We start from the raw sequence: 25,575 nt of genomic DNA, 5'->3' as shown, positions 1-25,575 counted from the left end.
ACGAGCGGAGGTAAGTGGTTCAAGTAAGAAACAAGTAACACCTGGTTCTCGTTATAGTGATTGGCATGGGGAAACGCTATTTAAGCCGCCCGAGGATCGGAAGAGAGAGAGAGAGACCTGAGGACTCGGGGAAGCACGCAGCAGCAGCAGCGCTGAAAGTGAATCCTTAGTGGCGAGTGAACGAACGTGAATGTGAATGTTTATGCGCATGTGTCGCGACTTGATTTTCTTTTTGTAATAATAAAATCTTCCTCGAGCCTCAGTACGCAGACCCTGATCTCCTTCTTTCACCCACAAATAGAACCTGAACTGTATTACAGGTAACATTGTTGTTGTTTTGTCAACAACTGCTTAGAGATGACTGTATTTATTGTGTACAGATAAGTGTATGGAATTACATTTGTTTCAATAATAATGAACGAAACTTTATTGTGCAGAAGAATAGACTTTTTCCTGTGGTCTTGTCCTGGTGGTCCTCTGAGACAAGGTCTTTACAGGGGATCTGTATCTGGGGCTCTAGTTGTCCTGGTCTCCGCTGTCTTTCAGGGATGTAGAGGTCATTTCTAGGTGCTGATCCACCATCTGGTCTGGATACGTACTGGATCCGGGTGACTGCAGTGATCCTCTGATCTGGATACAGACTGGATCTGGTGGCTACGGTGACCTCGGAATAAGAGAGAAACAGACAAATATTAGCTTAGATGCCATTCTTCTAATGATGTAGCAAGTACATAGTGTGTTATGGGAAGTGTTTCCGGTTTACCTAATTAATGCAGCCTAAAAATCCTTTAACGGATTTAGATACTAAAAGCATATTAGTGTGTTATGTGTAAGCCAGGTTAAAGAGATGGGTCTTTAATCCAGATTTAAACCGCAAGAGTGTGTCTCCCTCCTGAACAATGTTAGGTAGGATATTCCAGAGTTTAGGCGCCAAATAGGAAAAGGAAATGCCGCCTAGCAAGCGCAAGACTGGGGACTCGGATTCAAGGGAACACATTATTAGAAAATTGTTAGACTGAATGCAATGTAAGTCGCTTTGGATAAAAGCTTCTGCCAAATGCATAAATTCAAATTCAATTAAAAGCTCCAGTATTGTGAGATTAAAAGATATCCGGATAGTATAAAACTTGTAAACCGTTTGGTTTTGATTCATTGGTGTTGATGATCTTGTGCTTATTCTTATAAAGTTTCTTAAATAACAGAAGCATGCTCTGGTCCAACGTTTTCTCAGCTATCTCTCACTTGGAGATGGTGGATAGTTTAAGTTTTTAAAAAGTGACTGTTACTGAAATTTCAGGCCAAAACTTTTCTTGAGAGAATGCCATATACCATAGAGTAGAAGCAAAACCCAAACATATTTTCACACAAAGTACATATCTCTCTCAATCGGACTCCAAAACATGCATTACATTCATTTTACTTCATCGGTAGAAACTGGTTGATTTAGCTGTGGGATTATTAGAAATAAAAACACTTTTGTTCTCCCTGTAATCTGTGAAATTGTTATTTCATTACAATCATTACACATTCTCACAGATCAGTGCGGTTCAAGATTGTGAATTTAGGACAAAATGTTCCTATGTAACTGAACTATTGCCATTATCATACCAAATAAATATGAAAATTTTGTCTATATTTGCATAATTTCTTCATGTATTTCCAAACCCATACCCTGGACCACAAAACAATTCTTAAGTAGCATGGGTAGTACCGGTGTATATTTTAGTTACGATGCTAATTTTGAATATACCGTCATACCGGTGTATTTAATAACTCAGCATTCGGAATGAACGTTATGCTGCGCCGCGGCTGCATGACACTGTTTCAGACGGACCCTTTACAATGTGGCACTTCTAAGCAGCGACTGCGAGCCGTGATGAGGGTACACACAGCAGTGCTCTGGTGTTACGTTATAACGCCTGTTTCGCACAAAGTCCGTCTGCTAATAAAGGCGGCAACACAAGAAATTTGCTCCAGCACCTTAGCCGCAAGCATGTCTTGGAATATCAACTAGCAGAAAATGCATTGTACACCTGATTATGCATGAAAAAAATAAACTGCATGGGTCAAAATTATTGATTTTTCTTTTATGCCTCAAATCATTAGTATATTAAAGATCATGTTCCATGAAGATATTATGTACATTTTCTACCATAAATATATCAAAACTTAATTTTTGATTAGTAATATGCATTGCTAAGAATTTAATTTGGACACCTTTAAAGGCAACTTTAGATTTTTTTGCACCCTCATATTTTAGATGTTCAAATAGTCCAAATATTGTTTTAATCTAAAAAGCCATAATTCAGTGGAAAGCTTATTTATTCAGCTTTTTAAAAAAAGACCCTTTTGGTCTAGGGTCACATATGAATATAACTATTGCAACACACATCTTATAGATAATGGGACTGGATAGCTCCAAAATGACAAAAGGGTATCTCAAAAGTTGTCAATTTGGCTCATGTTCCCCATTTTAATCATCTGGTTCATATAGTGAACATCCCTATGACCAAATGCGACAGTAAACACATTTGCAGCAATGAGAAATACTAGAATTCTTGCAAAGCGAGGGCACGCTCCCGCACACGAACTTTGACAACTGTACTCTGCACGTGCCAGAGCCCCACCCACCCAGTGTAAACGCATGTTGGCGGCACGTGAGAAGGCATGAGCTCACCCCTAGTGCGGAAAACTAAAAAGTGCAGTATACAAAACAGACTTCTTATCTTTAATAAAGATTATAAAGTGATTTTAAAGTGATGAGCTGACTTAAAAGTGCTAAATGGAGTCTGAATTGTCATCTTTAACGTATGAAAAATAATTTTGTAAGTGATTTTCTGATGCATTTATACTTAATCATGGGGAAAAAAATAAAAAAGAAACATATTCGCCTCGTCGTGGGGTGTATTCCAAAAAGCAGGTTATATGATATTAGAGGTCTTCACGGGTCCAAAAATGTGTGCCCGAACCCGACAGAGACCCGTAATGTACTACACCGAACCGACCCGGACCCATCTATTATTTCAAAAGCTGGACCCGGACCCGTGTAGATCTGAGAAATGCCTACCCAGACCCGACCCGGACCTGTATATTATTTGAAATCTGGACCCGAACCCGCCGGGAAGACACAGACCCGACTGGACCCGACGTTCACATATTCCACCTTAAATTGCTATTACAAGTCAATAAACCTGTTGCGAAGAATACAGCTTTTTGTCTTACCTAATTTAAAGAGCCGTAGTCTCTCTTCCTTGTACCTGACTGCCCGTGATGCATTACAATCCTCCGACAAGAAAGTTATTCATGTTATTCCTCTCGTTATTCCAAGTCCAAGCTGAATCCACTCATTATTTCAGCTTCAAAAGTCCACTTGATGTCACGGTGACGGAAGACAAATGCTACTGTGCACATGTACATTCTGACTCGAGTTTATTCGCATAATAACGAGTTAATTCGCATAATAACTTACACTGTTTGCCCTTTTGAACTATAATAACGATCGCTCGTGCAATGCCATGGCCGCTGACATTATTTATTTGCTATCATCTGATCTCTGTGCTCTCTGCTCTGCATTGAGTCTGAACCACTAAAACTTTAAGATTAAACGGTTCATTTACAATATTATAAAAATGGGAGAAAATGTAAAACGCGGTTTGGCAGTTTAGTGTCCCTCACTGGTTGCCATAGAAACATGAAATGCGCTCGAGACTGCACATGCGTGCTAGCTGTATCAACCTAAAATGCTTTAACGCAATTTGAGCGTAATAGAAAACATTCATGTGACAGTTCACCTCAGATTGTGTTGCTGATTTGAAATATATTAAATATGAGTGTGTCAAGTCTGCAAGCATTAATACCGTGCATGCACTTGTATATTAACTCTGAGTCAGTGAGTCTGCGAGAGAGAGAGAGAGAGAGAGAGAGAGAGAGAGAGAGAGAGATCACTTTTTTTGGCTCACTCTTTTCTTTTCCTAATTTTACAAGTTGCAAGTTACAAAAAACACAAGCAGTCTTTGATCACGGCCGGGTGTTCTTCGAGTCCGATGACTCCGATCGGCGATCGCACGGGTATTACACACAACGTTAAACAGACCCGGGACCCGAGGTAATAGATTCGGACCCGACCCGGACCCGGCTGATAATTTTAAATATAGACCCGAACCCGTACGGTAAACCCGCTTAAACACAACCAGAGTGTGTCACAATTGGGGTGCGGGGATGAACTCAGGCACAGACAGAATTCACTACACAGGGTTTATTTGTGACAAAAAGGGAAAACAAAACCCACGAGGGGGAAAACAACGACTAGGGGAAAAGACAAATAACTTATCAAGACTATGACTGGAAACAAACAATAAAACAAGAGATTCTTCGATCTGGTATTCACACTACAGAAAAAAACAATTGACAGGTCTCACAACGTTTAGTCAAGATGTAACAATGAACCGCACTAGACAGTGAACACAAGGGGATTGAAATAGGGAGACTAATGATGACATAACAGGTGACACGGGTAAAGCAATAATGACAGAACTAGGATCACAAGGGGTTCGGGGCAAGGAAACGAGACAACACAAGCACATGGCCCAAAGACAAGGCCATGTGCTTGCACACAAAACATGGGCCTGTCATGATCCTGCCTCAAGACTAGAAAAAAGTCAAGGACACGAGGGCAGAATCATGACAGAGTTTATCCAATAATCAGTGAGCAGCGCTCAGTTATGGGTAGAACTGCGCAAGAAAGAAAGCGAATGCAGTACGTGGGGCTGTGCAGATGCGAGTATTTATGCCATTCATGGACGTTATATAGTTATATTGTGTGCGTTAATGACATAAAGTAAGTTTCTATTTCACTTCCTATTTAATCATTTAGACTATCGTGTTTGGGTGCTATATTGTGATTATGGCCAGTGTCTAGATGACGCACTGCTAGATTCATTTAATATTTCCTTGTTGACTATTACAAACACAGTGTATATTTTTTTTTGGATAGATATTTAATAAGATATTTCTGCTATACTGTGTATTGTACAGCTAGATACTTTGAGTTTCAAATCTTTGGCTTTTAAGTTTCACCAGTAATAGTCGTAATAATCGGTGACGCAGTTTTTATTTAGTCACGTTTCTGTACATGTGACTGTGTTTAATGGCAATCATTATTTCTGTGACGATGCTTGTAATTACACACATTACAGTTTAGTTACTGTTTAGTTATTGGATGGATGTATATGGATACTACATTTATATGTTATTTATTTTTGTTATTTATTTAATTCCAGAACCACACATACACAGAGACGGATATATTATAAAGCCAACTGCTAGATTGTTTGCCCATGCCTACTCAACTGTTTATTAAATAACCTAAATTCAGCAATTGGTCTGGTTCCTGTGTCCTGACTGGCACCCGAGAGTGATCACCACAAAAATAAAGTCTCGGCGATAGAACTCAATATACAGGCCTTCTAAGTCTCAATAATAGTACTGGTCATAGAATTAGAATATCATCAAAAAGTTGTATTATTTCACTAACTCCATTCAAAAAGTGAAACTTGTATATTATATCCATTCATTAAACACAGACTGAAAATTTCAAAGGTTTGTTTCTTTTAATTTTGATGATTATAACTGACAACTAAGGAAAATCTCAAATTCAGTATCTCAGAAAATTAGAATATTATAAAAACGTTCAATATTGAAGACACCTGGGGCCACACTCTCATCAGCTAATTAACTCAAAACACCTGCAAAGGCCTTTAAAGGGGGGGGTGAAATGCTATTTCATGCATACTGAGTTTTTTACACTGTTAAAGAGTTGGATTCCCATGCTAAACATGGACAAAGTTTCAAAAATTAAGTTGTACGTTTGAAGGAGTATTTCTGTTCCAAAAATACCTCTTCCGGTTTGTCACAAGTTTCGGAAAGTTTTTTTTGAGTATGGGTCTGTGTGACGTTAGATGGAGTGGAATTTCCTTATATGGGTCCTAAGGGCACTTCTCCCGGAAGAGCGTGCGCTCCCGTATAGCAGAGCAGAGACATTCAATGATCAGAGTGAGAGACCAAAATGTCACAAAAGGAGTGTGTTTTTGGTTGCCAGGGCAAGACAACCCTGCACAGATTACCAAAAAAAAAAAAAAAAAAAAAAACAGCATTAAGGGACCAGTGGATGGAGTTTATTTTTACAGTGCATCAATGGATTTGCAAGTGTTTTTGTTTGTTCCCTGCATTTCGAAGATGCTTGTTTTACAAACAAGGCCCAGTTTGATGCCGGATTTGCATATCGTTTATTTCTTAAAGATAATGCAGTCCCAACGAAAAAGGGTCACGTTCGTGTGTTGGAACCTCAGGCGGTGAGTAAAACTGCTTCAAATATCTCTGTGTTGTTAACTTAGCTATCGGCGCGTAAGCACATCAAGTAAACAACATGCAATGTTGTTATCAAACTACACTTTCCACATGTACACCTTAAAAAAATAAAAAAATAAAAATAAATAACGACATAAAGTGGAACTTAGTAATTTTCCAAAACCGCTAAGCAAATATATACAGTTTCAGTACATACCACATAGAGACGTCCTGATATAGTCGTTGCTGCCGCTGCTCTTGTTCAATTTCAGCCTCTGGATCTGATGCCATGCTTTGTTTTGGATGATGTTTTTTTCCGCACGGTAATGTCACAGCTTCTGAACACTCTCAAAGCAAAAGCAAACTCGCGCTTGTGATTCTTTAACTTCGCCGACACAACACGCCTCCAGGCGCTCGTGTTTTTCCCGGAAAAAATGGTACAGACTATCTTTCCCTTAGAAATATAATAAAACTAAAGACTATTTGGAGTTATGAAGGATGCAGTATTATAGGCACTCAAGATTAACAGGATATTGAGTGAAAACGAGCATTTCACCCCCCCCTTTAAATGGTCTCACAGTCTAGTTCTGTAGGCTACACAATCATGGGGAAGACTGCTGACTTGACAGTTGTCCAAAAGACGACCATCGACACCTTGCACAAGGAGGGAAAGACACAAAAGGTCATTGCAAAAGAGTCACAGAGCTCTGTGTCCAAGCACATTAATAGAGAGGCGAAAGGAAGGAAAAGATGTGGTACATTATTATTTTTTTTTAATAAATACCGGATATTTCTTTGTGAAATTGAAATGTTAAATAATAAAATTAACTTTAAATAAATAAAAAAAAATCAAGTAAAAAAAAAATCAAAACTAAAAGAAATCTCTTCATATAAACAAAGGAAACAATTTGAATTACTATCCAAAAAATGCTAAATACATGTTAATTGGATTGTATAATGTAAAAATTTGAAGCAAAAACATAATGATTATTTTAGCTTTGTGATTGAGATGCAAATGTCTTTCTCTGACATCAAGTGGCACTAATGAAACAGCAGGTATTTAAAGGGTGCTGCCCCTTTAAATGCATCAAGTTGCGAACCGGAAGTACAAAGCATCTTCCATATGTGTATGCGCAAAGCATAATGGATAATTTCGCGCTCCATGGTAAAGGTTTATAGTGTTGTTAAAATGCAAGTGTTTACATACAGTGCCCTCCATGTGTATTGGAACAGTAAAGACAAAATTGCTTTCTCTGCTGTGGAGTCAAGACATTTGCAAATATGATTAAAAGATGAATATTCAACAAAACTACAGAATGTCACCAGTGGTGGAAAGAGTACTGACAATTTGTACTTAAGTACATGTACTGTAACATTGATGAAAAAATACTCAATTACAAGTAAAAGTACTGGCACAAATGTTTCAATTAGTTCTGGATTTGATGAAGACCTGCCTTCCGAACGGCTCAGAAGTTCCATCTGTGATTGTTGAAAGACTGGTCCATTTCACTTACAACCAATAAAACTTGAAAGAAGGATTTTCATCGGTCAGGTGTGGATGTATTATAAATAATTTCTACTTTAAAAGCACTGAGAGATCGCGACTGCACACAGTCTTCGCACAAACAGTTCATGTGGATCAGTTAGGTCTATTTGATACATTGCATCCAGTTTTCTATGATTACATGACAGTGTTCTCATGTTACAATAAAGCACGCCACATTTGCTCAGGAATTATTATAATAATGTGGAATACCTGCAATCCCTGCAGACATTCAGACTGTAATTGACAGGAGACAGATGCAGGTCAAACTCACTTGGACAGAAGAGAGAGACACAGACTTTATTGGTTTATATTCAGATACTATGGAAAATGAGTAATGGAACCGTGTCAGATATTTCAGTATCGGATTCAAAATAAACATATTTATGACAACACTACCATGTAGTTTGTTTCTCCAAGCTCTGAGTCCATAAATGACGCTAAGCTCCATTTCTGTCTGATCAGCTCTTATGCTGCAGCGGTGCTGTTCCCAGTTCAGATATCAGCGCTTTTATTGGTCCGTTTACAATCTGATATTTTTATTGGCTACTGAAATGCTGTCAAAAATTTGAATATCAATTCAAATTGTGGCCGTACTCAGTTCCCAGACAGCAATCTAGTGTTGGCCCAGATCTGCCCCACATCTGGCCCTCGTGAAATCCATTCGGGTCGGATCTGGGCCAACACTATATTGCTGTCTGGGTAACGAACTATGATTTCAAAGTAACGAAGCAGATTATTTTGCTTAATTTGTACAAGAAAAAGTACAGCTTTAAAAATATATTACAAAAAAGTACCTGAAAAAAATACTTAATTACAGTAACATGAGTAGTTGTAATTCGTTACTTCCCACCACTGAATGTCATTTATTATTAGGTCTTTCAACACATACAAGTTTTACTAAATAAAAAGGACAGCACTTTTAGAGTTCTTCCCAGTATTTGATGTGAGCATAAGTATTGGAACAGTTGAATTCAAGGCAGACTAAATATTATATAATATTTAGTTGCAGATCGCTTGCATGCAATCAGAGCAGTGAGTCAATAGACATCACCAGACCTCTTGGTCTTATGCTTCGAAATGCTTTTCCCCAGCCTTTAATGCAGCTGTTACAGGCCCTGTGCAGAAGGCCGTGTTGGCAAATTAGAAAGTCCCTGTAAAAACAGGAAAAACTGATGAGACAGGAGCAAACGTGTCTGTGTCGCACGTAATCCCCAGCAATTGCGTATTAAATGTACTTTTTAAATTGTTATTGAATAATGCTTTATCAATAAAGTATAATTCTTTCAATTCTCATTAATACACAAATGTCATTCTTTTTTTCATCAAAACAATGCACAGTTTATCTTTCCATTTTTCCAATACACAAAAAAACACACATTTGAGCTTTTCACTTTGCCCCGTTAAATCTACTCAGAAAAGTTACAGTATCAGATGAGCATAAAGTCATCACACATGTAAGGCCTAAGAACCTCTATGAACCTTACACATTTAACATTCTAGTTACTGATCTTATAAACAGATCTGCCATCATGTTACATTTACATTACTTTTTCCTTATGTATTGACAGGAAATAGAATTGCATAACATTCATTTGCACTGAAATATCTGTTTGAAACTGTATCTGTAGAAGTGCATTGATATTTATGTCACACGTAAACTCTGATTAACCTAACACAAATACAACATTAATAAAAAAAATATATAATGAAAATCATAACCTGGTAACTGGAGCCTGTATGGATCAAATTAAATGCATTTGACGAACACATCACAAGAGTCCATTTCACAGCGTCCACAAAATGGCAGATGAATATATCCAACGCATATTCATTATCTTCAAAAACCGTAACATTTATAAACCTTATATTCGCAACATGAACATACACATAGGGATTAAATAACTCATGTGGATGTTGTTTTGTTATTGTGAAAGTCATACCTGTAAAAACAGGACAAAATTGAGGAGACAGGAGCAAAAGTGTCTGTGTCGCACATATTCCCCAGCAATTGTGAGGGCGCTGGCGCAACACTAGACGCATACATACAGTTGGCATCTAGTCATAGCTGGGGGCGTGGTGAGGGTGGAGTCGGCGTGGGGGAAAACAGCAAACATCGCGTGTATTTGAATGACAAAAATGCACATATTGAACGCTCATTCCCAGAGACACGTAGAACAATCGTAGTCTCTTTTAACTTTAATATTCATATACACTAGTCCATATCGATATTTGATTCATTTTACAGCCCTAATGTAGATGTATTCATTCAAAAATAGCCAAATTCTGTTTTATATAGCCAGGTCCATTTGTGACTGGATTCCGTGATTAAATCGCTTCGCAAACACAGACGGGGTGAATTTATGAATGAAAGTGCAAAAGTTCAGACACTAAACCTAGTTGTTACGTATCCTCACCAGTGTTTGGATTAACGGCGTTTAAAAGATCGGTGTTAGGTAATGACGTTATTTTTTCAGTAACGGGGTAATCTAACTAATTACTTTTCCCGTCGTTACAACGCCGTTAACGTTACTGGACGTTAAATGAGGTGCGTTACTATGGATTGATTTAATATACTATGCAATCCGAACGCACCCATGGCTCACACAGCGAGGGAGCACTACAGGTGGGTTAATAACAAGATAAGCGATTATGATTGGCTAAGGCAGAGTCATGTGATTCATGGTAGCCAATCAGAGCCAGTGTTTTTACACACATGCCGGCACCCGCGGCAGCGCCAGCGGCGCCAAAACGCACAACGCACACACACACGCAACAGCTACACAGAGATTCGCAGCAGCAGAAATGGCGAGTCAGGAGCAGTCCGATGAAAAGTTGGCATTTTCAAGGTGGAGATATAAGCACTACTTCAAATTCATTGTGGTCAAAGGCAAGAACGTGCATGTAATGTGTACATGTAATGTGTGACACGCATCTACAAAGCTGGCCAAAAACACTTTTCTTACAAAGATAATACTTGAAGTGCAGGATAAAACTCTTAAAGCTAGTAGTTTCATAGAGGTAGAAACTACTAGCTACTACTAAATATTGTAGAAACATAACATAATTTTCTGTAAAGTTGCTTTGTAACAATTTATTTTGTAAAAAGCGCTATACAAATAAACTTGAATTGAATTGAAAAATTGCACTCTGTTGACGTGCAATAAATATCGAAAGTTATGTACAAACACCTGTCTGTTCTACTCAATTCAACTGACTTGTGAAAACTGCACACAAAAAAAAATTCTCTGACATATAGTAACGCAAATAGTTACTTTCCCTGGTAATGAGTTACTTTTATTATAGAGTAATTCAGTTACTAACTCAGTTACTTTTTGGAACAAGTAGTGACTATAACTAATTACTTTTTTAAAGTAACGTTCCCAACAGTGATCCTCGACAATTTTTTAAGTGGGTATATGGAAATCCTTGGCCTTTTCTAGTGGGAATATGGCGTATCACGTAGACTACACCTCTTATGGGGCGGTCACACTGCTCTATTCTCTCCATTGACTTCCATTCATACGCATGTGAATGCGTCAGACCGGATACGCAAGCTCATGCAAAAAATTTCGCATTTCGCTGCATTCCAAAGTTCAAGTTTGGTGAACTCTGACCCGCGAATTCGCATGACGTGAAGATGTGGGACCAGTAGAAGATCGATACATCACTGCGTGACCTCTCTGTACAGAAATTCAAAAATGAAGGAAGCAATATATAACTTTAACTGTAGCCGGCGTCCTATTTTATATAATACATATTTGAAAGATTATAAAAATAAAATAAAAAAGAAGCTACATAATTCGTAGTGTCAGTGGAAACAGGAACAGATGGTACATTTGAATCAGGACGTTTTATATTTTTTTATTGCTTAGGGCGTATATATTTATATAGAGAGAGATACAGAGAGTGCAATATAATAAGATGCTTTCGACGCCGTCACAAAAGACACAGTTGAAGCACATATTAATCCATGTTGTGATAACTGTGGAGAGACAGTTTCATCTGGCTCCCGCCCATTCGCTTCGGCGTCCGAAATAATTTTGCACGTTTAAAGTCTAGTGTGACCGCCCCTTTAGCAGAGGCGTTTTCATGCGAGTGTAAGTTCGACACTAGGCTAAGGTTACATAGTTTTGCTTCAGGTAGAATAATAAGGCTAATTATATATGCATGCCACTTTCTGAAACGACCTTACATAGTTTTGATAACGTTAATAATGAACACAATGTTAACGTAGCCTGTCTGTGATGAAATGCAGACTGCACACATACACATTAGTCATGGGATTCCACAATCTCCCTTGATCATCCTCACAACTTATTGCTTGTAGCCATTTTGTCATCCTTTCCGGCTCAGTATGTTTATAAGGAAGGATGTAGAACTTCAATTCATAATTTGTTAGTTAATTGGAAGTACAGAAAACGACACAGCAACTCTTCGGCATGATTGTCCCATGTATTTCAATTGGCGCCAAGGCAAGGCGTTCCTGGGAGCGTTCCCAGACCAACCGTCTGTATCTATTTCCACTGTCGGGCCAGTGCGAACCAGGGCTTAAAACGGGCCGTGCGGGGCTAAAAGCATCGGGCCAGTAGCACCGAGGACAGTATAGCGCAGGGTTTTCACAGTTGAGCTTGAAGCTCCGCTGAGCGTCACTAAACCACGCCCTTTACATGCCTCTCATGAACAACGTCATGCAAACCCATTTTTCACCAACAAAGAGAAGTTATCAGAAAACTAAGAAATAAGTCACTGTATCTAGCGCGATCACAAAACGAACATAATAAAAACCAACCGTTTGTTTGCATGCTTTGGTAAAAAATCAAATTCAAAAGCATCAATGTTTTACTATAGAATAAGTGATACATTGATCATAAATACAATGAGTCAGCCACAGTCGCCTATACGTCACATTTAGAATGAATGATAATATCTCTATTTTTATAAAAGCTCCCGAACAGAAAACATTATTATATTTTAGATTTAGTCCGAGAGCTCTCAGTCCCTCCATTGAAACTGTGTGTACGGTATACTGTCCATGTCCAGAAAGGTAAGAAAAACATCATCAAAGTAGTCCATGTGACATCAGAGGGTCAGTTAGAATTTTTTTAAGCATCAAAAATACATTTTGGTCCAAAAATAGCAAATGCTACGACTTTATTCAGCATTGTCTTCTCTTCCGTGTCTGTTGTCAAAACACTGCAGTGTAGTGATATCCAGTTCATGAACGAATCATTCGATGTAACCGGATCTTCTTGAACCAGTTCACCAAATCGAACTGAATTATTTGAAACGGTTCTCGTCTCCAATACGCATTAATCCACAAATGACTTAAGCTTTTAACTTTTATAATGTGGCTGACACTTCCTCTGAGTTCAAACAAACCAATATCCCGGAGTAATTCATTTACTCAAACAGTACACTGACCAGGGGCGGATCTAGAAAAATATTGATGGGGTTGTAACAGAAATGAGTCGAACCAGACAAATTAAAGAGTCTATCAAAAACACGGAGCCGAATTCCTCAGGAAGTCATAAATCAGTTCTAGTGCCACAAGAACCAAGCAAGATGACCAACCAACTTGTTCACACAACAGCTTTCAACATTAACACCACTAAAACAATTATTGACAATTTCAATTCGAAGAAGAGAAATTTGGTGTCAAATGTGTTGTTTGTAATGGAAATGCAACGCTGGACATCACATGTAAACCCATGAGATCGAGTTAAACACTTCATTGACTTCCCCCACCCAGCAGAACCAGACTGAAATTCCTTAGGGGGGGAAGGGGCTTTGAACCTCTTCACAGAACATCCCTATGTCATGAGAATGGCAAAGAAACTGCTTTTTGTACATATATATAGACCAGAATGAACTCAAAAAGACTTATAAATGAATCAGTCCATCGCTTCACTCCATATTCATTAATGTGTAACCCACACATTTGACTATCATGTTATAATCACTTATTGTGTATGTTTTTTTAATAACTATGGCATAGCTTAAGGATTCATAATTATGTTTGGTATGTGTGTGAGCTAATTTTCTTGCTTGAATTAGCACAGATAATCATTTTTTGATCAAATGTATCATTTTCGTTTAATAGGAATCATGTCCAAAATTAAACCCTGCAAGGCAGGAAAATTCGGACCACATGCTTGGTAAGAAAAACATATGATTTATGATACCCCCGAGCCAAGACAATATCTGATTGGTCAAGACAACATTTGAGGTGTGGCCAACAGGCCAGTTTAAATACTTAGGACACCACAAAATCTTTGCTTTTAGTCTCTAGCTGTGTTTCTGTTATTAGCCATGTTTTTTTGTCATCACTGTTCTTTGAGTGCGGTTCCAGCGTGCTTCGACCTGCAAGCCTGCTGCTACTTAGCCACGATGAGAAGGAACACAACCATGTCTCGTCAAACTTTATTTCTTTTCTTATCCGTTTGAGAGTTTCGTGTTCTGAGTTAAGTTTTGTAACGTCAAGTCTCCGACGCCTGACCTCGGGTGCCCGTTCAACTTCAACCAGCGCACACGGCTCTGCATCTTCAGCCAATGCCCAACAACCACGGGCTTCCCAAGACGTCACTTCAGCCACTACTGAACTTCCAGCCAATCAGCAACACCGGGATACCCCTTTCAACGGGAGTCCCTTTCACAGGAAACCAAGGCAATGTATCCTCAAACATTTGTGCTGGTGTATCTAATATAATAAGCAAAAAGGTGTCCAAAAATGAAAGATTAAGTGAATATTTGAATTAAATGTTTGGTCAGTAGCCTAAACAAGGATTTGATCGTCCTGTAAGTGTAACAGCAGCAATTACATGGCATTTGTAATAACATGTACATCAATTGTTTATTTTGTATTTGCCTACATTATGTATTTTAACAGTGTTATTATTAACCAATCATTATTGCCTCATTGTTTTTTATATAATGCATTTTAAGTCATTTTAAAGGCTATTGATGGCTTAGGTCTGTTTTTATAGCAACAACATCAAAAAAATATTACAGTATATTAATACTTCTTTGTAAATTATTATTTAAAGTAACAAAACCATGTTTAATTTGCAGTTACCATGGCTACAAGAACGATGATTTGTGGTGTTATTGTTAAAACCATGGGTAATTTTCATAAGGTAACCTGAGAAAAAAAAAAAGTTTCACAGGAATGTGCCTTAAAGTGATAAACGGACCTTGATTTTACCTAAATGATTTCTAATTTATTTTAATATATATTAAAAATGTATAAGGTGTGCATTGTATCTGACACCTAAATGAACACATTACAATTGTTTTATGACTGCAAGTCTGTCTACTCAAATTCTATTGAGCTTCAAATTTTCGTTTGATCCCATGTGAAAAAGTAGCATAATTTACATATGATTTACAATTTATTTTAATAAATATCAAACATTAAATTCAATTGTGCATTATAACTGACACCCAAATTAACAATAAGAGTTGTTTTTATGACTGTAAGTCATTCTCCTCAAATGCTACTGACGTTAGAAAAGTGTATACCAATACTGCATGTAACTTTAGAGACGGTCCCTAAATTTGAGACTCTTGAAAGTCCAACGTCAAGCCAACTTTATGCCTGTGTTTTTTTTTTGTGTGTTTTTTTTTTTTTACTTTGTTTAACGTTAGTTTTCTTTTCTCTGGGCCGGATTGCTGATGTCCTTTACCCGGACATAGATGTTCATCCATCAATTACGAACATTCATCCGCAACCATGAGGTGCGAGCGCGGATGGGAGAATGTTTTTTTTTTTCTTGAGCAACTGGGATGGTGCCCCTCTGGGAGTTGGTGCCCTATGCCCTACTACGTACTCTGCGTGTAGCGACGGTACCGAACACCTTTAATATTCACAGACACTAGTCCATATCGAGACTTGATTAAATGTACAGCTCTACTTTTGATTTATTCATTCAAAAATGGCCGAATTCCGTGACGTTCTGCTTTATACAGCAAGTTCCATTTCGGCGATTCAATCCATGTCCCTTTTCAAACACAGACGGGGAGAATTTATGAAAGTGTGAAAGTTCTGACACAAAACGAAGTTGTTATCCTCATGCTTTTTAAAAGTGGGTAAAATATCACGTAGTAGACTACATCACTGTAACGTTAGTTCTTTATCATCTCAAAGTCTGTGCTTTCATTAAAGCTTAATTTCTTGATAGATAGATAATCCATTTTTACCTCTTTCCTCCCGAGTCTCGTGGTTCCCTCGCTTTGCGTGCACTGAGAAAGTTTTCCAAACAAATCAGTCTCGTGCCGCTCTGGCGTCCTCTTGTGCTGCTGCATTCACTGCAGTCGGACATTGGGGATTCGTGCTCGTAAATTTTCAAATTGCCCATAACTTTTAATTCGTTGCTGCCAACTGGGGTGGCAGCAGGGGTGGCAGTGGCATTTGCCACCCTGGTAGATCTGCCCCTGACACTGACTGAACTGCTGTGAAGAGAGAACTGAAGATGAACACTGAGCCGACCCAGATAACGAATAATAGACTGACTCGTTCACGAGTGAAGAACCGGTTGCATCGGTGTTCAGATCACCAGTAGTTCTTTCGGACAGTTCGATTCAATAAACCGGTTGAAGAAAACGGTTCACCGGTTCTTTTGCGCTCGACGTAATGATGTCATTGGCGATGATTGCCCTTGATTCAAGCCTTCGGTTTACCCGCGCTCATAACACTAGCATAGAATCAGTTCAGAATCAATCACCAAAAGAATCAGTTCGGTTCAGACGCCCTGTGTGTCGGTCTGCTTCACGCTGAATCACGCATGCGCAGTATCATAAGCTCTTCGGTTCACGAATCGGACGCGTCTGACAGAAACGGTTCTTGACTCGTGAATGAGTCAATCTTTTGTTAATTATCTCGCTTGGTGTTAATCTTCAGTTCTCTCTTCACAGCAGTTCAGTCAGTGTACTGTTTTTGAGTACATGAATCACTCCGGGAAATTGGTTTGTTTGAACTCAGAGGGAGTGTCAGCCACATAAAAAAAAGTTAACAGCTTAAGTCATTTGTGGATTAATGCTTATTGGAGACGTGCAGCATTTTAAACGATTCAGTTCTATTTGGTGAACTGGTTCAAGAAGATGCGGTTACATCGAATGATTCGTGAACCGGAATATCACTACATATTACACATAGACAGTAAAAGAAATAGACACAGCGACCCCATTGGAACTCAACTGAGACAAGTGAAGCCCATTTTTAGTGTTTTTTAGCACTTCCGTTTCTGACGCGCAGACTCAAACAAAGCTTGACGACGTCAGCAACCAGTCTGACAGATGTAAATCTTGTGGCTGTGCGTGCAAACTGCCATCGTTAATCTTGCAGAGACGGCGAGCTTGAGCGGGGAGTTCTTTGGCGTGAGTGAGCAGGAGTAAGTATTCTGATTAATTATTTTGTTTAGTATTTTAAAATGTAACTGTAGTACGCCATATTAAGTTAATTGTCTGCGAACTTCTCCTCCTGTCTGTACGGTAATGCGACAGAGAGACGAGTGGTTATGACGCAATCGTTAGCCTATTTTTTACAAAAACTGTTTATACGGGGCCATAATGTAACATAGAAGGTAATGGAGCCCTTTATACATTGTCGTGTATCTTTAGAAATAAATAATGGAGAAATGGAGTCTTTAAACGCCTCAGATGTAAAGTTATTCGCTGTCAAAGTGACGCCAAAATGAATGGGAGTCAATGGGAATGCTAACGCAAGTGAAGTTCTGCTACAAGATGGCAGCCCCCACCCGACTTCAACTTCCGATCGACTTCCTTGCCGCCTGAGACTACACTGCAGTGTTTTGAAATCTCACAGACACGGAAGAGAAGACAATGCTAAATAAAGTCGTAGTTTTTGCTATTTTTGGACCAAAATGTATTTTCGATGCTTCAAAAAATTCTAACCGACCCTATGATGTCACATGGACTACTTTGATGATGTTTTTCTTACCTTTCTGGACATGGACAGTAGACCGTACACACAGTTTCAATGGAGGGACTGAGACCTCTCGGACTAAATCTAAAATATCTTAAACTGTGTTCAGAAGATAAACTGAGGTTTTACGGGTTTGGAACGACATGAGAGTGAGTTATTAATTACATAATTTAGATTTTTGGGTAAACTAACCCTATAAATACTGTGATATTGTTTAATAGTACCCACTATTAGCCTTTTCATAGAAAGACATAATTGAACTCCTACACAAACATATAAATTTTTAAAGCTTAATTGAACTGAAAATAAACAGTCTTGTAATGTTTTTGCATGACTTTAATTAGCATGAATCTGATTGGCTTTGCCATTGTTCCACTTCATTTCAAGTAAAACAAGATTAATATAGTAGTATGCAACAATTAATAAAACTGATTAAACAACAATTCACTTAAAATACCACAGTTATAACTGCTATGAAGCAAAGAAACCTTTAGAAACCCACAACCAGCGTGACATCAGTGCAACCTTAATTATAATGACATTAGATTATATGCATGTTAAATGCTTCCAATTTTCTCGAAGAAATTTTTAAAAGAGGATCAAGACACTCATCATAAAGACAAACAACACCATCAGAGAAGCACACAGAGAAGAAGCCTTGGATACCTTCACTGGGTCTTTGACCCACTTATCTGTGAATAGGGAAAATAATGAAATGTAATATATTCAAGACAGAAATAATAACTTACTAATTAAAACAGTTGAATGAAATGTTCACCTGTGTTTCCTTCTGACAACATCAGAGGACCCATGGATATTGAAGAACTGTCGTGGAAGTCCAGAGACCTGCGCTTTCTCCAGTGCTGCCCAGAGTTACAGTTCTACAGAAGGAAAAGACAGAATCCAGCTATGTAAGTCCCGTTAAATATAACTGAACAAAAATGAGACATAAAGGGAAGTGCAAAATCTCCACAAACATGTATTGTAGCATCCCTGTCATTAAAGGTTCTGATATACTTCTTGGTATGAGACGTGGATCAATTGTCACAATATTATAGACAAAAGAATAATGATTAGCAGCAGTTCAGAGTCCAGTATCATTTTGCAATGCAAAAGAATCATTCCATTTCCATAATCAGTATTTAAGTGTGAATGGTTCATAGTCTAAAAACTTTAGCATGATGTGGAAAAACTATTGGAGCAATTGTACTGGTGCGTATACATTTTTGGCAGCTCAGCTATTCAACACAGTGTGTTTATGTTGCTAGTGACTTGGAGATGTTGTTCTCCTGTCTCACCTCTATTGAATGAGAAAACAAACCATGGAAAAAAAAGCACGTCAAAGAAGATGGAGTTCCAGAACACACCAAGAAAATGCAAAACTGCCACGGACCAATGGTATCTCAAAGGTGTTTAGAAGACAAAACAAACTCCCCCTGAAAGATTGCTTTGGTCAGCTATTTCGAACTGCTGAAACAAACTCAAAACAAACTTTGTTTCGGCCTAATTTTGTTTGAATGATGTCATATAAGTTTCTTCTTTGATTTTGTTTGAAGTATATCGGGGCCTTAAACCTTATCACTATGGGCAGTGGTGATGATGATATTTGCAGACAGGTTTTTGGATTATTGTTTGATCAACAGGAGGTTGTCAGTGGTAGAATCTAAAACCTTGACATTTACAACCATATTGTAATCGTCACATCTCACCACTGAACAGTGATTGCTAGACAGAAGGCAAAGTTGAATAGAACAGTGCAGGTAAAGCTTAGTGGAGTTTGCAGTGAAGATAAACATCCTGAAGGAGAAACGGCTGGATGTCGAGACGCCGTTCTGCAGCAGCTCCACTGTGTCATCATTTGGATTGGGACACCTGAGAATATCAATGATAAACAATTAATATATATATATTTTTTGTCATGCAAGACATTCTATATCAAAGTTGTCCTGTGCTTTAGCACTGAAATACTGAAAAGCAAAGCATCCAACAGGGATGTTTCATTTTTTATTCAATGTATGTGCAGATCAAAGTGTATTTTTAAAAAAATATTGTTTTACAGTGACATGAGACTGATCTTTTTGGAATAGAAAAGAAGCATTTTTTTTAACTCTTGAACGATGAGATCCCAGCGGAGAGTGTAATCGGGGTCATTCACAGGTGTAGCCCAACATGTGTCTATCACCAGGGCAAATTGTCGACTGTCAACCCCCTCAACGCGAACTTCCACATGCATCTCCTGGTTGAGCTCCGCATCCACACTTCCAGTGAAGGGCCGGGTAAACTCATCGTCCTGATATGGAATCATCCGAACACGATATCTGCCTTCACCCGCTGGAAGGCTCTTGTGCACAATGCTATTAAAATGAAGGGTAGATCTGTGTTAAGAGTTACCCCAGTTTGTTATTTATGTTTCTGCTTAAAGAATTAGTTTGCACTAGAGGTGGGCATAGATTAATTTTTTTAATCTAGATTAATCTCACTGTGATCTTGAAATTAATCTAGATTAATCTAGATTAAAATGGCTCATTCAAATTCTTCCGACGGCATTCAGAATATGTGTGTTACCCAAATAAAATTGACAAACAGTAAGTCTTTGAGAAGGGGTTTATCAAGCAAGGTGGTGCATTAGAAATGTACATCTCCTGTTTCCAAAATGCATCACAAACTGCTTGAAAAAGCTGTAAACTAATTCCACATTGCACAATTGCCCGGTGAAGGTTGTAGCAGTGGGCCCTGTTTGAAATTGTTTAATTTGTATGTTCGTTTATTTTTATTTATTTATGCTATTTACACAATGTTTAAGGTTTTTTCAAGTTTGTAGGTGTCAAGGTACAGAAACTAAATAATTAAATGTAAAAAAGCACTGGATAGTCTTCAATGTCAAAATGAAATATACAATCAAACCTACATTTATTCAGACACCTTCAACATTTCTCACATTATTACAGTTTTGCTATATATATCAAAAAAGATCTGGTGTCTGAATAATTTTTGATTTGACTGTTAAAACTACAAAGTAGTCAAGAGCAGTGAATGATTTTCATTTTCATTTTCTTGGATTAACATTAACAGCAGCCAGTAGCTAAATTAGGCGCAGTCACTTTAAGAGACGATGAACGCATCCAATATAATACACATCCCATTTTTTTCCTCAACTGTTTACTTTCACTTAAGAAATAACTGACTGTTTTTTCGAACATAATTTCCAAGGTTGATATTTTGACATTTCGTATGTATTTGTCGGCACTAGAGCAAAAATAAGCAAATTCAATGTTCAAGTGTTTTGATCAAAACACTTGTTCTTTGATCAGAACAAGATGGCTCTTTCACATCTTGTTGTTTGTTTCAAACTGCGATTTGTATTTGTTCGTTCCGGTGCAGGAGGGACTTTGAGGAGAACTTCGCAGAAGAGAGCTCGGTTCAGTGTCGCTGTCCGTTAGGCTGGCCTCAACCAGTCGGTTATATAAAATATCAAGGTGAAAGTCATCATAGCTCGCTTAGTATAGACCCAGCTCCCCACCCAACGTTGACAATAGATTAACAGCAATATTTTTTTTATCGCCCGATAAGAGTCTCACGTTAACGCAGCACGTTAACGGCGATAACGGCCCACCACTAGTTTGCACACATACAAAAAATCTTAATTTGCTGAAAATGTTGACATCTGCACTAGCTCTATGCTAGTATATCTGAAATGTGTATTGACTCTCACCTCTCCAGTGGGTTGATTTCCATATTCATGGAAAGAGTTTGTGTTTGGGGGTAAGCACAGCTGAAAGAAAGCTTCAGAACCTTCTCTCTGCTGATGAGGCCTTCTGTCCTCGGTGTTCCCAGAATGAAGTTATCATAGATGAAGTGGGTGCCATTGGCCTGTTTAAAAAATAAAAAGTGATTTTTGTAATTCAGCCTAATTGAATTCTAGAAATGAGAGTAATAGTAACTACACAAGTAACACTATTTTGATGTTCCATTTAGAACATTTTGTGGACTACAAGTAACGTTGCACATAAATGTCAACTAGTTCTCTTCAGAGTAATAGTAGACTGTCTGGTTAATATCTGTTAACCCTTTATTGTAATGGTCTCCCAACAGACATTATACTGACTATATAACTTATTCTAACCCTACTGGTCTACTAACACTCTTGTAACACTCTTGTGAGAGTAAGTAGACATGTCAGTGCAACATTACTTATAGTCAACAGAATGGGTTAAAGGAACCATCAAAGTAAGGTGGAGGCACTACATAACCCAAACAGTTGCATAAGTCACATATTAATGGTGGAGAATGCGGGCAACAGTTTTTGTTGTGTGTGTGTGTGTGTGTGTGTGTGTGTGTGTGTGTGTGTGTGTGTGTGTGTGTGTGTGTGTGTGTGTCGGTGCAAGTGTCGTGAGCGACAGGTTACTTACACATATACAGTTTTAGGAATTAAGAGAAGATCATTTTTGCACGAGATATGATACATGTAGTTGTACCATACAAATACACAATTATATATAAGTGTTTCAAATTTGTTTTAATGAAAGCAACAATAAAAAAAATCACAAACAGGTGTAGCGGTCAAGTGAGTTATGGTCTGAGTGACTTTTTTAGCATTAGTTTATAAAGGGAATGTGTTGTCACTCTCCTGGCTAACATCAGCAGAAGAATAAAACACTTACTGTATATTCCCGAACCCTTCTCAATTTGTGAGTTTGACCCCCAGTTTGGATGGTTTACTTGAATAGATTATGCATAAATGAATCTCACCACAAGGTTTGTACCACAGATGTGTTCATTGTTGTCAAAATTAAATTCCACTCTGCCATTGCGCACTGTTCCTTTACAGCTTGGATCATTGAGATGTAAGATATCAGCTGAAAAACCAGCCTCAAAGAGCTGACAGCGAGACACAGACATGGAGCCAGAGCTGCTTTCACAGGTTTCTGAGAAATCTGAAGAAAAAAAAAACTTTAATAAATTTACAATTATGGCTTTTTAATGGCAAAAGAAATAAATACAATAAATTAAAAAATAAAGAATACCAACCGAAAGATTCAGAATTCCATCTGGAATGGTTTGCGTTACATAAACAGCCATAAACACCATTTTTTTCTCCACAGTGTTCATCCTCAGAGCAACTGAGTTCAGAACAGTGATCCCACACACCTGAGAGGAGAAGCACAAAGAAATTAAATACAACACAAAGAGTCATTTGAAAAGAGGTGTAGCTAAACATTCTGTTGCAAAGAACAGAACCATTGCCAATCCACACTTTTAATAATAATTGTCATGCATCGTTTATGTTAGTGTTTTTTACAAAGATGACTTTTGCTATGAATTGACTGCACATGTGTGATAGTGGAATGAGTTCATGTAATTAAAATGCATGCCCAAAAAGATGCTCATGATAGTTGATGAAATAAGCAAGACAATACTTTACCAGTGGCTGTGACTCTTGGAGTAATGGATGCTGTTGCTGTTCTTGGTGTTGCTGCTGTTGTCGAAGAGGCTGCACTAAGTTTTGATATATCTGATAGCAGGAACAATTGTTTTTTATCAATATAATTTTAAATAACACAGAAATGTAAATGACTGAAATACACATAAATAATTGCTTACCTGCACAGTAAGCTCCACAGGTTACTGGCCTGACAAACTCATAAACATAGTAATTTCCTGGACAGGCTTTGACTTGTATAGGGAGAGATCTGTAAGTACAGCAGTCACTCCACCCGGAGCCACAGACCTGACGGGTGACCACCCCATCTTCCAGTCGCGGATGGGAGCCGTTGAGCCACATTGGGATGTAAGTTCCACACATGTATTGATTTACACATGATTCTGGCATCTGGGCACTCTGACCGTTGTAGAACAGCCTGTACCAGCCTTGGATGTTATCACACCTCATATTGCTATTGTCAGAATTGTTTGTTGCTCTCCAAGTCTCATTCAGACTGTTATAGTTGTAGCAAGGGTCAACACTTGGGGTGGTGAAACGTACTATTATGAAAAATAAATAGAGAACATAGAGAATATTATATGCAGCAGATTAATTTATTCAAGGTTATAATGTGAAAACCTACAATTATTCACAATAATGCCCTGTTCACACCAAGAACGAAAGCTATGATGATAACTATGAAGATAGTGATATTAATGTCCACACCATGGAATGATTTCTTCAGTTTATTGTAAGCACGTGTGTCTGCCGCTTTTAATTCTTGAGCTTGTAATAGCAGGATGGATTCTGATTGGGCATCATTCAACAACTGGAAAAAGATCATTCTGAAAGTGATTCCAACGATATCGTTTGACTGTGCCTTTATCCTCACAGCTGTGGTGTGGACTGCTATTCTTTAATATTGAGAATGATTGTTATAACTATATCTGTATTGTTATCATCCTTGCTGTGAATTGGCCGTAAGCATACAAATACAAGTAAAAGGGAATATTAAAAATAAATATACCTGAACAATATGTAGGGGATGGGATTGAAAGAGGTGGTCTGGTAAATTTGTAGACATAATAGTTTCCCGGACAAGCTTTGACTTGTATTGGGTCGGATCTGTAGTAACTGCACTGCTCATAGTAAGAGCCGTAAATGTCACGAGTAACAGCTCCATCTTCCAGCCGAGGATGAGAGCCACCAAGCCACAGAGAACTAAAACCTCCACATGCCAAGTAAGACACACACCATTCAGGCATCTGAGCACTCAATCCATTAAGAAAGAGTCGATACCAGCCATCCCAGTTAGCATCTGTGTCATCATAATTAGCATTGGATCCATAACGATAACTGAGTATGTTTCTCCAGCTGTCATTGAGTGTGTTGTAGTTAATGCATGGGTCATAATCTAAAAGTGAGAGATGACAAGATCAAAACAGACAAGGAATTTTAAAGAGGAAGTTCATGAGTGCAAATCTGAACAGGTCAAGCATAAAGATCACAAAATTCCTAGATCATTCATACTTAACAGATCTGTGTAATAGTGATGCTACATGTGAAGAAACAAAAGCTGTTTTAAATTGCATTGCAATAATTAAGCTGCAAATTTCATTTACATTTTTTTGTAATAACTTACATACATTCTTTTACAAAGTAGAATAACAACTTACTCAATGTGTTGTTGGTTCTAGTGGTTATAGCTGGACGTATAGTGGTAATCGGCTGTGAAATGGTGCTAATATCTGAAAAAATTATTATTCATGATAAGATAGAAATCATTTTAAAATACTTCAAAAAACAAAAAACAAAAAAAAAAAACACGTACTTGTACAATATCCTGCACACCAGTTTGGCCTCACAAGTTCATAGACATAGTAATTTCCTGGACATGCTTTAACTCTGATTGGTCTTGGTTTGTAATCACAGCATTGAGTCCCGTACTGTCCACAGACCTCTCTGATCACCACTCCGTCCACAATCCTAGGGTGAGGACCGTTCAGCCACAGGGGGATCGGTGTGTTACATCTGTATGAACTAACACAGGTCTCTGGCAACTGGATGTTCATTCCACGGTAGAAAAGCCGGTACCAGCCGTTCCAGGAGAAAGAATAATCACAAATGTTATCTCCACTTTCATTGTTGGCTCTCCAGGGACGATCCAGAGACTTATAGTTGTAGCAGGGATCACTGCTGATGCTTTGGAAAGCAACTGTTATGGAGTTTGCAAAAGTAATGTTAAAAAATTAATTGCATTGAAGACAATTTAGAGTGTTCTGAAAGCATATTATAAGCACAGTAATTTTAATGTAATTTTAC

At 38.1% G+C, this 25,575-nt stretch overlaps 1 protein-coding gene across 6 annotated transcripts in view; it reads right to left on the bottom strand.

Moving 5' to 3' along the window:
* Positions 1-18,152: 18,152 nt before the first annotated feature.
* LOC127952514 (pancreatic secretory granule membrane major glycoprotein GP2) overlaps positions 18,153-25,575 on the bottom strand; it is a 36,004-nt gene continuing 28,581 nt past the window's right edge. For 2 of the 6 annotated variants that reach the window (XM_052551012.1, XM_052551017.1), the window contains 12 exons: positions 25,085-25,468; positions 24,930-25,001; positions 24,281-24,667; positions 23,433-23,813; positions 23,254-23,343; positions 22,860-22,979; positions 22,581-22,765; positions 21,544-21,701; positions 19,940-20,185; positions 19,541-19,703; positions 18,610-18,712; positions 18,153-18,523 (listed from right to left, as the gene is read on the bottom strand). In XM_052551012.1, the coding sequence (XP_052406972.1) occupies positions 18,420-18,523; positions 18,610-18,712; positions 19,541-19,703; positions 19,940-20,185; positions 21,544-21,701; positions 22,581-22,765; positions 22,860-22,979; positions 23,254-23,343; positions 23,433-23,813; positions 24,281-24,667; positions 24,930-25,001; positions 25,085-25,468 (2,393 nt within the window). In that variant the 3' untranslated portion in view covers positions 18,153-18,419. The remainder of the gene's footprint in view (positions 18,524-18,609; positions 18,713-19,540; positions 19,704-19,939; positions 20,186-21,543; positions 21,702-22,580; positions 22,766-22,859; positions 22,980-23,253; positions 23,344-23,432; positions 23,814-24,280; positions 24,668-24,929; positions 25,002-25,084; positions 25,469-25,575) is intronic. The other 4 variants (XM_052551013.1, XM_052551016.1, XM_052551011.1 and 1 more) reach the window with 4 other exon arrangements.

The sequence above is a fragment of the Carassius gibelio genome, chromosome B3 (assembly GCF_023724105.1).
Source record: "Carassius gibelio isolate Cgi1373 ecotype wild population from Czech Republic chromosome B3, carGib1.2-hapl.c, whole genome shotgun sequence".
Lineage (NCBI taxonomy): Eukaryota > Metazoa > Chordata > Actinopteri > Cypriniformes > Cyprinidae > Carassius > Carassius gibelio.
The sequence above is the reverse complement of the archived record's forward strand: the minus strand, read 5'-3'. Positions and strand labels throughout refer to the sequence as shown.